The sequence below is a fragment of the Pempheris klunzingeri genome, chromosome 12 (genome assembly GCF_042242105.1).
Source record: "Pempheris klunzingeri isolate RE-2024b chromosome 12, fPemKlu1.hap1, whole genome shotgun sequence".
NCBI lineage: Eukaryota > Metazoa > Chordata > Actinopteri > Acropomatiformes > Pempheridae > Pempheris > Pempheris klunzingeri.
In genome coordinates, this window is record NC_092023.1 from 22,454,815 (window position 1) to 22,470,961 (window position 16,147).

At 41.6% G+C, this 16,147-nt stretch overlaps 1 protein-coding gene across 3 annotated transcripts in view; it reads right to left on the reverse strand.

Annotated features, from left to right (window-relative positions):
• Nucleotides 1–16,147, reverse strand: part of vps8 (VPS8 subunit of CORVET complex) — a 53,024-nt gene that overhangs the window by 14,935 nt on the left and 21,942 nt on the right. For 2 of the 3 annotated variants that reach the window (XM_070840740.1, XM_070840738.1), the window contains 16 exons: nucleotides 15,332–15,412; nucleotides 13,326–13,496; nucleotides 11,752–11,826; nucleotides 11,013–11,048; nucleotides 10,076–10,166; nucleotides 9,369–9,415; nucleotides 9,164–9,253; nucleotides 7,016–7,062; nucleotides 6,594–6,816; nucleotides 6,401–6,490; nucleotides 4,139–4,190; nucleotides 3,963–4,005; nucleotides 3,240–3,312; nucleotides 2,560–2,679; nucleotides 1,041–1,112; nucleotides 252–290 (listed from right to left, as the gene is read on the reverse strand). In XM_070840740.1, the coding sequence (XP_070696841.1) occupies nucleotides 252–290; nucleotides 1,041–1,112; nucleotides 2,560–2,679; nucleotides 3,240–3,312; nucleotides 3,963–4,005; nucleotides 4,139–4,190; nucleotides 6,401–6,490; nucleotides 6,594–6,816; nucleotides 7,016–7,062; nucleotides 9,164–9,253; nucleotides 9,369–9,415; nucleotides 10,076–10,166; nucleotides 11,013–11,048; nucleotides 11,752–11,826; nucleotides 13,326–13,496; nucleotides 15,332–15,412 (1,350 nt within the window). The remainder of the gene's footprint in view (nucleotides 1–251; nucleotides 291–1,040; nucleotides 1,113–2,559; nucleotides 2,680–3,239; nucleotides 3,313–3,962; nucleotides 4,006–4,138; nucleotides 4,191–6,400; nucleotides 6,491–6,593; nucleotides 6,817–7,015; nucleotides 7,063–9,163; nucleotides 9,254–9,368; nucleotides 9,416–10,075; nucleotides 10,167–11,012; nucleotides 11,049–11,751; nucleotides 11,827–13,325; nucleotides 13,497–15,331; nucleotides 15,413–16,147) is intronic. The other variant, XM_070840739.1, reaches the window with a different exon arrangement.

Below are 16,147 nucleotides of genomic sequence, written 5' to 3' on the forward strand. Positions count from 1 at the left end.
AAACAAAAGAGGATACAGACAAAATAAAAACTTGTTACAGTAGTTAAAGATGTTAATATTCGTGTTTTTTTACATGCAGGCCTTCAGGTGACCTATATTCTCTGTGTGTTGTTTGGTTGTAAAGAGCAGAGATAGTGTGTGATGTATGAAAATATCTACTCCAGATACAGAAGATGACCTTGTCACTGTATTTTGTGTGGAATACCAGTTTGTCTGATTCATTGTCAGAGCAACAACCAAGAGGTTTGTACCAGAGATGGATCCATGTCAAGAGAGATCAACCCGTTTATCTGTTTCAGAAAAGAAGGTTATTGGTCCTCTCTGTGCTCCATGCCATCAATATCAACAATTTAGTGAAACATTAATTGACTCAACATTTAAGGAATAGCAGATGGTTTAGGGATTTTTTTTACAATTTTACAATTACAAAAATTTACTTTTCACAATTAACAGCTTTTGCAAAAATAAAAAGTTTGAGCTTCCAAACAGGAACTTTTTTAGACACGTTCTCCTCTCTAAGCTACCAAATTTCCCTGAAGTGAAGACGAAGGCAGCTGAGGTGTTTACTAGACTCCCGTTGCACAATGGTCTAATTTCAGGTCTCTACAACGAGCTGTCAGTTAGAAGACGTGCTCCTCTTGACAAATGTTAAAACTGCCTGGTAGCAGGATCTAAATCTTACGCTACCGGGTGACGTATGGGATCCAGTCATCGAGCTGCTTAATTCATCATTTGCGCCCTCCACTGGCTGTTACAGTTCAAAGTTGCCCTGATGTCTAGTCCCATTGTGATGGTAATGGTCTGTATTTGTATAAAGCCTTTCTAGTCATTTTAACTTTTACATCACATCCTCATTCACCCATTCACATGTCCTAGATCGATGATAGATGTAGAATAGGTGAGGCTTCCCTTATACACAAGTTCTCTGAGGCATGGCACTGATCTGTTGTCAGGGTGGTGGGACGGGGGTAAATCTCAATATAAATAAAAACAATTGTGAAACAAACACAACAGCAAGAGAATGATTTCTGTGAGTTTACCTGAAGTAAGATGTCCACTATTCTCTGCTGGTACTCAAGGGCCTGCTTGTCATTCTTAAAGTCTTCAAATGTCTAGAAAGAAGTAAGAACCAATTCTTAAATCAAAGGAAAAAAACTATAACAACATCTCTCTGCTTTTAAAAGGTGATTTTTCTTTTTTTATTAGAGGAAAATAAAGACACAACCTGACAGTGGCCGGGGGAAATCGAAACAAGACTAATCCTGCAAGGAGGAATGAGTGCAGGGCACTTCATTTGTGACAATAACAAAGATAAGTGGCTGTGAATCCCACACATTACAGACAGACTCATCTCAACTTATCACAGTGCTCCTAACACTTCTATGGATTATGTGACTATTACAAATGAATAACATTTTATAACATGAGCATTCATTGGGTACATTTTTCTCTTTATTTACTTATTATTTGTCATATTCCCTGCTTAGTTATTTTGACTCCCATTAATGTTTGTCTATTTATTGCACATATAGTTTAAATGGACCAATAGTTTAAATCTACTTCATGAGCTTCTTTAATGATACATTTCCTACAATTAGAGAAAATATTCATCACCTCCTCTAATTCAACAGGCTCCGATTCAACCTCAAACTCAGGAATCAAGGAAACAGCTGTTGGGCTTAATCTGCATTTGGATTGTTTTTCTCCAATTGATCTTCCTGAATTGGCTTCAATAATTTCCTCATCCAAACTGTCAACATGTCTCCTAGACCCCATTCCTACTGGGCTACTTTAGGAAGTCCTGCCCTTAATTAACACGTCCTTACTGGATATGATCAATCAGTCTTTACTAACAGGCTACGTACCACAGTCCTTTAAAGTTGCTGTCATTAGAACAATTCCGCTCGATTCACATGTATTAGCCAACTATAGGCCTTTATCCCACCTTCCCTTTCTCTCCAAGAAAGCAGCAGATAGTCAGCTGTGTAATTTTCTAAATACCAATAGTCTATTTGAAGTCATTATAGTCTGGATAGTATTACTCTGTTTCTACTATCAGGCTCCTCTCCTGTGGAATCTCCTTCCAGTCTGAGTCTGGGGGGGCAGACACCCTCTCTACATGTAAGAGTAGACTAAAAACCTTCCTTAGTGATTAAGCTGGGGGACTCCCATGATGCACTGGGCTCCTCTCTCCTCCTCTTCCTCTCCACCCTGATGCTTCATGTCTCTTTCATGTCTGTTACTAACTTGGTATCGTCCCCGGAGCTTTTTGTGCTGCCTCATCTCTCAGGATCCTGTGGATCCTGGTCGCTAAGTCGGCTGTATTATATGTATAAAGTGGCAGACTGGTGACAAATGATGTCCCAGTCATTGCATTAGCAACTCCTGCTGTTGGCTTAAGAAAGAGCAAACATCCAGGCCTCACAGATATTTTGCTGAACGCAAGGAGGTGCCATAAAGAGAATGATGCAGATTAATGGCCTACGAAGATATTCAAGATACAACAAGCTAAACACACATACCAGCAAAGAGATTTACAATAATATGAGGAGATCTCACCATGGCGAGGACATTGAGGAACTCCCGAGTATCAAAGTGGAGGAGTGTACGAATAAATGGGAAAACCTCCTCCTCCTCTAACGACTCAGCTGAATGGAGGCGGACCAGGAACTCAAACACCTGACAGACACACACAGAACATACAGGCTGTCTTACAGTGACTAAAAATACATTTCTTCAGATGACACGACAGTGGTGACATCCTGGATCACCATCTTCTTGCCCTTGAGCCAAGCAAGTAATAAATTCAGAGAAATGAGAGCATAGAAACAACAACGACCACACTGTCAGGGTATTAGACGATAAGGACTTCCAACCCCAGAGAAGACTTGTTTCTCTTTGGTTAAAAATGTGTAACCAAAGTGTGTCGGACGGATTGGGATCAGTCTTCTGGGAGACAACATAAGGCCACACAACCACTCAACACTTACTAACTACAGGCAGAGTTAGTTTGCGGCTTGTGAGAATTCCAAACTATTATAAAATGTGTAAAAATGTAACACAGAGACAGGATTTATAGCAGTTCAGTCACAGCCGGTCATTACCAGATTACTTCCTGTAAGAAACTTTTGGCAAATATATAAGGATATAAAAATAAAGGGGAGAACACACACACACACACACACACACACACACACACACACACACACTCTGTCTGCAAATATACAGCATCTACGTACTTGGTTCTTGACTTGGATCACAAGGTCTTCAGGGATGTCTCCAAGTGGATATGCCCTTCCTGCAAGACAGCAGCTACACACACACACACACACGCAGGATTTTAGATGCTTGTTTGCCACACAAATTGCATTATATTAACAGTTTACATTATTACGCTTTCAAAAATAATAATAAGATCTGACAATATTAAAAAGCCTGTTTATGAGTGACAGGTGTCACCTAATCAAAATATGAATTATTAATACATTACTATATTATTAAACATCAACAACAGCTATAAAAACACAGGATGAGCCAGTATTGATCCCCAAAAGTGAATTCAGTTGTTGCAGCAGAAATAAGTTCAGATAAATAGAGAGAGCAAAAAATAAACAAGTAGTTATAGTTATGTAGAACAAAAATAAGAATAGAAGTAAAAATAGAAACAATATGTAAACTATGCATGATGAAATAAATGTATGTTGAAGGAATGATGAAAGATCAGCAATATAAAACCTGATACAGTTAAAGACATTTTCACACCTTGACCAGCTGTCACACCTACGTTATCCATAGCAGTTTTTTTAATCATCTTTCACAATATGCTACCTGATTACATCAAGCAGCTTAATTACATGGCTTCTTTCAGGTACCTTTTGCATTTAGTAGAAGCTGTAGGCAGATACCAAACTTTTTCCTGTAATGTATCCTAGCTGCATATAAACTGAACTGTGTGAACTTACCTTATGTACACCAGAAGTTTGTTTCCCATCACCACTTCCTCATCTGTCAAAAAGAAAAGAGCTGAACTGAAGACTTAAATATGCTTTTCACTCTTTCTCATGCTAACCAGATACTTAAAATAGCATGGAGATGCTTAAAGTAGGTGGTGCTAAAAACTCTAGGGGGTGTGCCTTACCTGTTAGGCTCCTCCCCTCTCTAAGTGGTGGACCAATGACTGCAAAGAGTTTCTGAAATATAAACACATGGTCGAGGAGTATGTTTTCAATTATTGTTCAGGATCACAGCACCTATTACATCTATTGCAACTAATTAATGTGTTAAAATAGAAATAGAGAATTAATTATGAAAGAATTTGGCTACATTTACCACCATCTATCCTGACCAGCTCCATATAACCTGACCAGGTCCAATGACTCTTTTTCAAGGACTCCTATTGCTTTAATAACACATTAAGCTTAAAGATGAGTGTACAGTGGTGTGAAAAAGTATTTGCCCCCTTACAGATTTCTTCTGTTTTTGCCTTTTTGTCACACTTACATGTTTCAAATCATCAAACAAAGTCAATCAAACAAGTTTTTCATTAGTTGTCAGTTATAATCATCAAAATTAAAAGAAATAAACACTTGAAATATATCAGTCTATGTGTAATGAATGAATATAATATACAAATTTCACTTTTTGAATGGAATTACTGAAATAAATCAACTTTTTCATGATATTCTAATTATATGACCAGCAACTGTATATAATAAGTTCCTGAGTAACACAGATCTAAGATGAGGTTAGGAGAACTTGATGATCCACTATTTGGAACCTTTCATAAGAAATTATTGTTGAACCTATAGGCAGCAAACAGGTACACAGTCTCAAACGGTCAAATGGTCAATTTGTTAGTTCCTGCATTGGCAGGAGCAGGTTTGGTTATTAGCAACAGAATGAAAATGATTATTAATACAATCAAAAAACGTATTGATAACAATAAACTCATTAATAGAAATTCATATTTGGACACCACCCAGGGAAGGCTTGAAGCCGACTATCACAACCAGCTGTTACTACAACACATGTGCACAATAACCACAAACAATTCCTCTTTAAATGTATAATATGGTTTATCTAACTAAGTACACTCAATAATACCTCATCTTTTGTATTTGTACAGCAAGCATCCAGCGTGTGTGTCCGGTGTGTATGTGTGTGAGAGGTGGAGATAGAGAAGGAGGGGTGAGGAGGAGAAGGCAGACGAAGACTCATGAGTGATTACGCCAAGCGAGAGTTCAAAATGGCAGATGAGCACGGAGAGCACGATAGAGAGGACTTGACCAGTCTGTAACACCAGATGGTGCAGAACACCGCCGAGTGTATTGTGGCGCTCATCGAGCCTTTAATGATATGTGGAGGTGTGTGCCTGTAGGTGTACACGTGTCGGTTAGTAAGGAAAAGAAAAGAAAGGAAAGCACTCAGAGTAAAGTAAAGACAGTCTTAACTGCCTCACAAACGCTCAGTAACCATCTATTCTATCGCTCAGCGCCCGACATGTGAACTCTGTTTCAGCGGTCATGGCTTGTTATTAACACAACAAAGCCTGCATTGGATAGCACAGACTAAAAAACTAAGAAGAAAATAAACACGTGGCTGTGTAAAAGCAGCTGGAGTCAAGTTGGAGTAAAAGGAGAGCAGGGTGTAGAAGTTACCCTTCTCTTTTTTGAAAAAAAAACCGCCAATCTCTTCGTTGTGCAGGTTAAAAAAATGGCGGGAACTGTGGGTTGCTCGGCGACCTCCTCTGGATCACAACATGTCCGGGGAGGAACACAACAAGAAAAGAAATGCAGGAAAACAAAAAAATTAAAAGCAGCCTGTGACTCGTCGAGCGAGAGCGGGGAAGGCTGTTACCTCAGTTATTAAGGGCACAGACGTCTCATCAGCCACACGGTGTGGCGTTGGTGTGCGCTGGCTTTGTATTCCTAGTGATGTCATGCCCGCATCGCGACGTTCCCCCCGAGCTCCGGTGATCTTCGCCCAATAGGGCACCAGGACTTTGAGTTCAAACCAAATTTCCCACTCAGTTGAGATTTGTAATGTTCCATGGAGCTCTGGTGTCTAATTCTTCGTTCCATGCTTTGGTCTTTACATGTAGGCCTTTCTTTGTTCTCCCACGTGCTGAGGTTCCAACATTAGTATGTGAGGCTTTTGAGTGTAAAATGTTGATTTAGGAACCTTCTCACCAGAAATCAAGTAAGTCTTAAACTAAGGTTACAGTGATGTCTCATAACACATCATGCCTGTGTCACCATACCACACTGAACATAATGCTCCAAAGGTGGAAACTCAGATTTAACAACATAATCCTTCCAATCCATTAGGTTTTTAAATGTCTAGCCTTGGCCTTGGTAGGAAATGATATAGCTGATAAAACATGTTTTGGTGGAGGACTTACCTCCATAGGTGTTGTGTAGTCATTCATGCCACTGTTGAAAACGTAGATCATTGCGTCATAGAGCTGGTTCTCCCAACACACTTGAACCACCTTTAAATACACACACACACACGACCTTTAGTGACACCAGTGGAAATGTGAAGATCACTCACTGACCCTACAGCCTTTACTATACACTCACACACAAACACACCTGTTGTATGTCCAGACTTGTGACGTCCAGATGGACAATGCATCTCTCTAGGCTCTCCATCATACCGTTACCATGGTAGTGGGCCAGGAGGTCCCTCATGATGGGCGTGGTGAGGTGACCAAGGCGGTCCGCAACAATGTACGACTCCAGTGACTCCAGAAAGACACCCTTTGCAACCGTATTCTCTGCCAGCCGAGCATACAGCTGGTTGAACAGAAGGTCGCTAGACACACGCAGAGACACACACACACACAAAGTTAATATATTAACCATTCATAATAGGCCATAGGCTATACCATATATAGCAGATCAAGTGTGTTCTTGTTTACATCCCATTGCATCTGCCATCAGTTGAAAGCCATGAGTCTTACCCTAATGTTTGTATTTATGTACTTATAGTATGAATGCATATATATTCTTACGTCCTCTGTAGCAGTAGACAGTAATCCACCAGGACTGGAACCACATCCTGAATGGAGAGAGGAAGCAAGAGGGGGAGACAGACAGAGAAAGATGGAGAGAGAAAGACTTTACCACATAGGAAAGCTTTCATTCATGAGACGGAACCACTCCCACCCCCATGAAGGACACTCTGACAGCACTGGAGAGCTCCTTCAGCCACAGACTCCTCCACTCTAAGTGTGTGAAGGAGTGATATCACAGGTCCTTCCCTCCAGCAGCTGTCACACTCTACAGCCAGCACTGCTCCAGTAGACCTCACTGCACCAAAACTGACAATAACTGCAGTATAATGTACACCAACTGTGCAATATATCTATTAAGAGCAACCTCCCTCTGTGCAATATATTTATTCATCTCTTTACCTCACCCAACAATGTGCAATACTTTGTAATAACTCCATCTTGAATACTTTATTGTTTCTATTTTTTATACTTTCTCCACCGTAGATGTACATTATGTTTTCATATCTCCTCGTGTCTGCAGTGACATTGTAAATGGAATATCTTATCTTAACTGCAAGAGATGTGTTCTCCCTGAATCAGTTTATATTAAAAGATGAGTCATGTAATGTTGAAGAGGAGAAAAATGTGTTAAAAGGTTTTGTGAGACACAGCAGGAGTGAAACACAGGAAGGCGAGCAGGACCAGATGTGTCCGGCTAAAAGCAGAAGCACTCAGGAAGGAATGAAGAGTGTTTAGAGAAGTGAGAGTGGAGAGCGGGATTTAAAATGATCAAATATGAAACTGAATGTTCAATGTTGATGTTATTGGACAAAAATATTCAAACAATGATTATGGTTTGAAATGTTTGCTCAAGTAAATGGGCTGAGGCTGGAAAAGGAATTTAAATATACATGTACGCGCTCACACACACACACACACACACACACACAGCAGGGCGAGTGACGCATGTCCTGTACACAGGCCGGAGAAATTGGCATGGCAACGGAAATAAGCTGTATGAAAACGGTGACACGTGCACAGTGGAATATTACATTCCGAGTTTTGTGGGATAAACCATTTCTCTGCCAAACCATTGTGGATTACAATTTCAACTTTGACTTTCTTTGCTCGCACTGCCATGATGGAATAAGGATTACAGGCAAACTTTGAGACGTTGGAAGGAGTCGGGACTTTCCCTCGGAGTCTTTATATGATAGATCATTCTGAGCCGTATGCTTTGCCCCTGCGTAATTTTGCAAGAAATACCTCAAAATAAAATTAGTGGACAAAATTTAATTTAGTGGACACTCATTTTATCATTTCTCTCTAGAAGTTTAAAGACTATAGTGTGTTTTACATGATAAAGGTTCTTGTAGGTTGCTCTAGCCAATTCAATTCACAATTTAATCTTCTCCACTTAAGTCATTTCTAGCACCACACCAAGAGCACAGACCATCTAGAGGAGAGCTGCCGTTAACGGGCGTGGCTGGTGACTGTATCTGACCCATGGGCTGTTCGGTTGGGTGCAGCTCCAAAGGAAGCAGGGTACGCGCTTGGAGGGAAATGGTAAAATGGTAAATGGTTTGTATTTGTATAGTGCCTTTCTAGTAAGTTCGACTACTCAAAGCGTACATCCTATATTCTATACATCCTCATTCACCCATTCACACTCCAGACTAGGAGGAGATTTTTCTTTTCACACACACTTGCCCAAGGACACGTCGACTTGCTGACTTATAGGAGCCGGGGTTGGAACCACCGGCCTTCCGATTGATGGATGACAACAGGCTCAGCAGGCTCTGATTCAACCTCAAACTCAGGAATCAAGGAAACAGCTGTTGGGCTTAATGTGCATTTGGACTGTTTTTCTCCAATTGATCTTCCTGAATTGGCTTCAATAATTTCCTCATCCAGACCGTCAGCTTGTCTCCTAGACCCCATTCCTACTGGGCTACTTAAGGAAGTCCTGCCCTTAATAAACACGTCTCTTCTGGATACGATCAATCAGTCTTTACTAACAAGCTATTGTAATGCTGGATTGTTTGAAGCACTTCACTGTCAGCCATGACGATTCACAAACACAAGTGCTACAGTCCAACTGTATTTGCTCGGCTGTTACTATTCTGTTAGTAATGCTCATTCAAAGGCATGTTACATGTTACTTACATGGAAATGTTGCTCCATCACTTGAATCTTGCCTTGCTCTGGACATTTCTTCAAAGCGTGCTCTGCAAATTGGAAGAACATCTCTACCATCTGCACACACACACAGAGAGAGTGGTACAAGTTCAAAAATAAGAACAAGAATGCTGGAATTCCCGGTCTAAGGTAGAGAGATTCATTATAGGAAGGGGCGGTTTTCTGAACTTACCTTGTCACCTACCACTGCCTTTCTTTTCACCGGATCTCCAAACAGGCCTGAAATAAGCACGTCAGACATGATTCTCATCTGTCAAACAACTGTTTTTTATATGACTAATTTTCTATTCAAAATACCTCTCATTAATCAGAATTAATCACATGCTGAAGCACATACAGACATTTCCTGAAAAGCATGCACTATGTTTCAGGGTATGCTGTGTTTTGTACAAGATTTTAAAAAAGAATGGCCTAACAAATCAAACTACATGCTCTATTAAAAAGTACATGTAAAGGTGTAGTTTTACCACCACCATGCCTGTCAGTTAGAGATATGGGGTGGCTGCGGCTCAGAGGTACAGCTGCCATCAATTGGCAGTTCTCCTGTTCGATCCTCGGCTCCTCCAACTCCACACCTCGAAGTGACCTTGTTCTCATGGAAGTGTGGGTATAACTAGGCTAGTGGAAGGGTAGACTATTTGTCGCCTTTGCTTCCTGGTGCCAGCACTGTGCAGTACAAAGTACCCTCTTGTATGATGAGTCCTTGCATGTCATCAGTCCTTGCACATCATATTACCACATTCCTTGATCAAAGGACTGCAAACTGATCAGCACAAGGCAACATCAGTGAACCAGAGTGGAACCAAAGACATGATGGAAAACACCTGTCACATCCAGCAGTTACAGGCTTGTTGGATGTGTGACATGCATTATACCCACCAACCACAGCCTTCGCAGTTCCCTCATGGAAGGACCAGGCCAGAGAAAGAGCCTCAACAAAATGCTCCTGCTTCAGCAGACAGTCGATTCGCTGGACACCGACAGAGGAGGAACATGGACCAAGAGCAAAGTGAGCAGTTGTTGCTATAGTAATGTAAACTAAATAATTAGCAGCACAAATGAGGTCAAGGAGAAACTGCACTTCTATCACAATCCTCTACTAATGGATCTTTCAGTGTATCATTACTGTTTAAAAATGAATGTAATGTAATGTACAGTATATATCACAAGTATAAGACAGTAACACATTCAGTGGAGGTCATGAGTATAATGCATTCAGGCTAATAGCATCAAGGACCTTGCCTAAGGGTCCACACTGGATCTAAATGGCTGCAAAATAGGTGCGAAATATTCCTGGAAGTTGCAAAAAATTGATTGATGCTAATGATTATTGCCAAGGTTTGTTCACGCTGATTAAATCGATGACAAAATCAGGTGTTTTTTTCCTGGATTAGGTTTTTAGAGATGTTTTCATCATGTTTCACCCCCTATGCCTATATTCATGTATCTTATTTCTTAACATGAATAAGAAAACATATGAAAAGACTTGACAAGAGTAGAGGGCACAGCAACTTTGGTTTGTGAGCAGCTACTTTTCAAAATGGCCTCCACATTCGTGCTAAATATTACCATGACCTGCTCGAGCTGATTAAATCACGCCAGAGGACCATAGATATATTTTTTTTACCCTTTTTATGTTTTTAAGGTTGCAAACTGAAATTGTGTACAACCTTGTCATAAGTTGTCATGTACAGTAAACATTTATAAAGGTTTTACAAATTCTGAATCCTGAATTCTTCACTTATTAACAATTGATTTGTGTGGAACTAAAGCGGCAGACTCGAGCCTTAACTCGTACAAACAATGTCATACATACCTCTCTCCAGTTCCTCAGAGCCATAATGTGAGCCGACTGAAGGACAAGAGAATATTACGCTGTTAAGGAAGACACTTTTGACTTCCACATAGAATCTTAACATCTGTGCTTCACTGGAAAGGAGTTATTTATGGAAAACACATTAGAAATATTTTGGATTAGATATCATCAGATATTAATATTATCAAATGCTGACAAGCATGTCTATATTTATCTAGGAAAGATAAAGTCGGCAGTGTAACTGCAACTTGTACAGAGGTCTGGGGGTCGTTGCATAAAACGAATAAAACTATGTGGGCACAAACAGAAATATGCTTACACATTATTTTTGTTAGATTTATAAAGCCGCACATAGGCCTGATTCTCACGCTTATAAATTCCACTCATTATGGAAGTAGGCACAGGAACACGCCTTATTTCAAGTCCTACAGTTCACCATGGATTAAACATTTGTTTGCATATCGATACTTCTGCCAGCTCCATCATTCATCAGAAGAACATTTCACTGATTGTGTCACACTGCCGAGGTTCTCCAACAGCATCTCAACAGCTTACACTAAATGCAACCATTATGTGATTTAACTGCATTTCCCACTGCAACAACAGTCAGGACTTGCTTTTCAAAGTGGTTACCAATGATTGCAGGGGAAACTCCACTCCACGAACAGAAGTGGCAGGCCACAGCTGTTAAACACACACAGACAACAAATGGAACAAACACACACGTGCAGCAAAGTACCTTAGTGCCCAAATATACAATCTGTCCTGCGTAGCTCGACACTGACTGGTAGCAGGCCTTTTCTCCGACTAAAGCCTGAAACAGACACAAACACAAGTCAGCAAAGAATGACGGCAGCCAACCTGCACTACACAACATATACAGCCTACCAGACCATAAAAACCTGCTGTTCAAGCTGTTCTAACGTAAATGCGAAGATTTATCCACATGGACCGTAATATAGAAAAGCTTTTAAACCACATTCTTTTGTGAATTCCAGGTTTGGATTCAGAATCAAGAGACTGTAGGAGGCAGGCTGACAACATTAGAATAGATCTTTATCATCATTGGTATGAGACAATGAAAGGTGTCTCTTTCACAGTTTAGCAGCTCTTCACATGAGCCGCAGGTTGTAATTGTAGTAATAAGATCTGGTAACCAGGGGAGAGCCAATTAAACGCTTTAAGTGTCAGGTCAAGTACACTTAAATCAACCAGTGGAGTGAGATTAGGATTAGTGTGGTAGAATCAATCTTGCCAGAGACTAAAAGAAATGCAGAGACTAGAAGACCAGAAGTATTACATGGATCAAAACATCAGTATCTGAAAAGAGAGTAATGGACACATCCCCTCTTTGTTGCTGAGACAGAAAAAAGCTATTTTGAGAGTAGACTTATCATGGCTACAAGTCAGTTTACAGGATTTGGAGAGTAAAACTGCATAGGTGTAAAAAAGTTGTGGGTTTTTGTGGGTTCAGAGGGAGCTGTGAAAAATGTGATAAATGACCTCACATGACATCACTTGAGGCAGTTATAAAACCTTGCTGTCAGCTGGGAGACGTCTTCAGCCGTCAGTGACATATCACAGGTAGGCCTGCCTCTGTGGCGGCTGTTCTATATCTGCACTTTCATCAGTTCTCTACACGTTCTTTTCTTCAAGGAAGTATTAAGTACTAACGGCCTTCCATTATCACTTTACTTTAATCTCACCTCTGTTCAGTAGCTTCTGAAAAAACCCAATCTATATCTTGAACAATCCCACAATTGCATGACAGCTGTGTCTTAGCGCTTCTGATACGATCGATCATAATGTTTTATTGGATCGTCGTGGATTAATCAGAACTTCTTTGTATCCATTGCTGACAAAAACTCTGGTTGTGCTCCTGACTCGTAGAGTTCATCAAGGATTAATCCTGGTACCTGCTTCATTCTCACAGAAACCTAGAGGTCATTTTTATTTCCCAGTTGAACTCTGGGAAACATCTTCATTAAGTTATTCAGTCCTGTTATCAACAATTAAGAAAAAATGCCAAACCATGTCCCTTCTTATCCAATCCAAACTCAGGATTGAATTTTGAATTCTTCTAGTTACTGTGAAGTCACTCTGCAGTTCCTGTACAGGTCAATCTGGCCTCTCAGGTCACCAGAACAAGGTCTCTTGGTTCTACTAACTACCCACATTATTTTTGAATGTTAAGCTTGTATTTATGATCAATAACCTCTTCACTTCCAAATCAAAATTATTACACTATCGCTTTTAATGTTACATTCATCTTAAACTTAGCGTCCGTCCCCGACCCAGACACTGGTCCCTTACCAGAGCCTGGGAGACGTTCCCTCCAGTGGCCAGCGATTTGAAATGTCGGCTGCTGTAAACCAGTTGTACCTGCTCCAGGTCCAGAGTCTCTAAAACCTCCTGACTGGGTCGGTCCACAACCTGCAGCTTTTCGTGGCTGTCTACCAGGACGAGTGTACGACTGTTAATCCACTGCAGACACAGAGAGAAAACAAGTGATGCACTTTGCGCCCGTGCAAAGAAATACAAATATTAATCTATATTCTCACATTAGCCAAGAAGGAGTTAGATTCCATCTGATGTAGAAAAACCTCCCTGGTATGCATCAAGGAAAAGAAAACATACACAAGCTCTGCATTTTGGACAGAAAACAAAACACACTGCTCAAAAAAATGAAGGGAACACTTAAATCACACATCGGATCTCAAATAACTAAATATTCAGGTTCAAAATCTTTACTGTACATTGTGGAATTCATTGAGAACAAAATTATGCAACAAATGTCAGCGGAAACCAAAATCACCAACCGACTGAGGGCTGGGTTCAAAAACGGTTGGAGCCTTCAAAATAGAAACTTAGTGAATTTCATCATGGCAACTCATAATGTGACTCAGTAGTGTGTATGGCCCCCACGTGTCTGCATGCACTCTCGACAACATCTGGGCATGCTGATGAGACAGTGGATGGTGTCCTGGAGGACGTCCTCCCAGACCTGGATCAGGGCATCAGTGAGCTCCTGGACAGTCTGTGACGCTACTTAGCAGCGTCTGATGCACCGATACATAACGTCCCTGAGGCTTTCAGCTGGATTCAGATCTGGGGAACATGAGGGTCAGTCAATGGCATCAATGCCTTCGTTATTCAGAAACTGCAGACACACTCTGGCTACATGAGGCCGGGCATTGTCCTGCACCACACCTGCACCTGCACATAAGGGCAATGGCTCAGAGGATTTCATCCCGGTACCTAACAGCAGTCAGGGTACCGTTGGCTAACACGTGGAGGTCTGTGCAACCCTCAAAGGATGTGCCTCCTCAGACCACCACTGGCCCACCGCCAAACCGGTCATGGTGGAGGATGTTGCAGGCAGCATAATGTTCACCACAGTGTCTCCAGACTCTTTCACGTCTGTCACATGTGCTCAGTGTGAACCTGCTCTCATCGGTGAAGAGGACAGGGCACCATTGGCCAATTCTGGTGTTCTCTGGTGAATGCTAGTCGAGCTGCACGGTGCTGGGCTGTGAGCACAGGTCCCACTAGAGGACGTCAGGCCCTCATGTGAGTCTGTTTCTGACAGTTTGGTCAGAAACATGCACACCAGTAGCCCACTGGAGGCCATTCTGTAAGGCTCTAGCAGTGCTCCTGCTGTTCCTCCTCACACAGAGGAGCAGATACTGGGTTGATGCTGTTCTACAGCCCTGTCCAGCTCTCCTCTTGTAACGGCCCCTCTCCAGGTATCTCCTCCATGCTCTTGAGACTGTGCTGGGAAACACAGGAAACCTTCTTGAGATGGCACCTATGGATGCCATCCTGGAGGATCTGGACTACCTGTGCATCCTGAATGGGCTGCAGGTACCACCTCATGCTACCAGTAGTCACAAGGACACCAGCAAAATGCAAAACTAGGGAAGAATCAGGCAGGAAGGATGAGGAGAGAGCAACTGTCTGTGGCCACCACCTGCAAAACCATTCCCTCTCTTGCTGTTGCCTCTCCAGTGAACCTGTTGTCACTTTCATTTGCACCAAAACAGGTGAAATTGATTCACAATCCCTTTGCTTCCTAACTGGACCGACTGATATCAGAGAAGTTTAACTGACTTGGTGTTATAATGTGATGCTTAAGTGTTTCCTGTATTTATTTGAGCAGCGTATATTCCTGTCATGCTGTCCAGGCAGCTCCCCATGCAATTTGAGCATGCTGCCATGGCAACGTGATGCTATCTTGTGGGCATGACCTGTACGCTGTGAGCAGGTGTATCACTGAAGCAGCATTTGAACTGACCCAGTATATTTAGTTGGCTACTTACACACAGGCTGATGATGTCACAGCTCAGGTGGAGTTGTCTCTGTTTTATGACATGGATGGTCCCCGTCTCCTCCTTTTTAACCTGCAAATAGAAGTGCAGAAAGGAACATTGAAACACTAGAAACACTGTTGCAGTGCAGCAAGCGGACATCTGGGAACTATTACTTTCTACCATAATTGTGATGTGGCTGTGTATTGGGTAAACACTGCTATAACGAAATGGTTAAGTAGCTTCTTAGTTGGTTGAAAAACCGCCTCTTGAATTACTTGTCTTTTATTTGGGCCTTGATATCAGATATGCTGAGGTCAGATCCCACAATATCAATCCAATAATAAGAATAAATAAGAATAATAAAAGATGTGACTGACATTGGGAACAAAACTGGACGTTGAGTGCCACAACTGACTGCTCCATAGCATCATAGTGAATTAAGAAAAAGCTAATTCCACATTAGCTATTAGCTATTAGCTATGCAGCAGTTTTCTCTCCACTGTAAAGTCTCAGGTGAACAAAATGGATGAGCAGCAGATTATCACGCTTAAAAGGATCAAGCTGCAGCGTCATCATTTTGACAGAAACATGACTCAACTGCCCTCAAACTAATGTGGAGCTACGCCCCCTCGGCAAGATTCTGGCAAGACCAGAGATGGGGGACCGTGTGTTTGCATACCCAAAGCCTGGTGCATGGACACTGCTATACTAGAGAGTGACTGCTCTGCTACCCTAGAATATCTCTGAGGAGATCCAGCGCCTGGCAGGGCACACACCTTCCTCTAGTGACTAAACATCTGCACTGTGACAGTCTCTGCCTCCCTA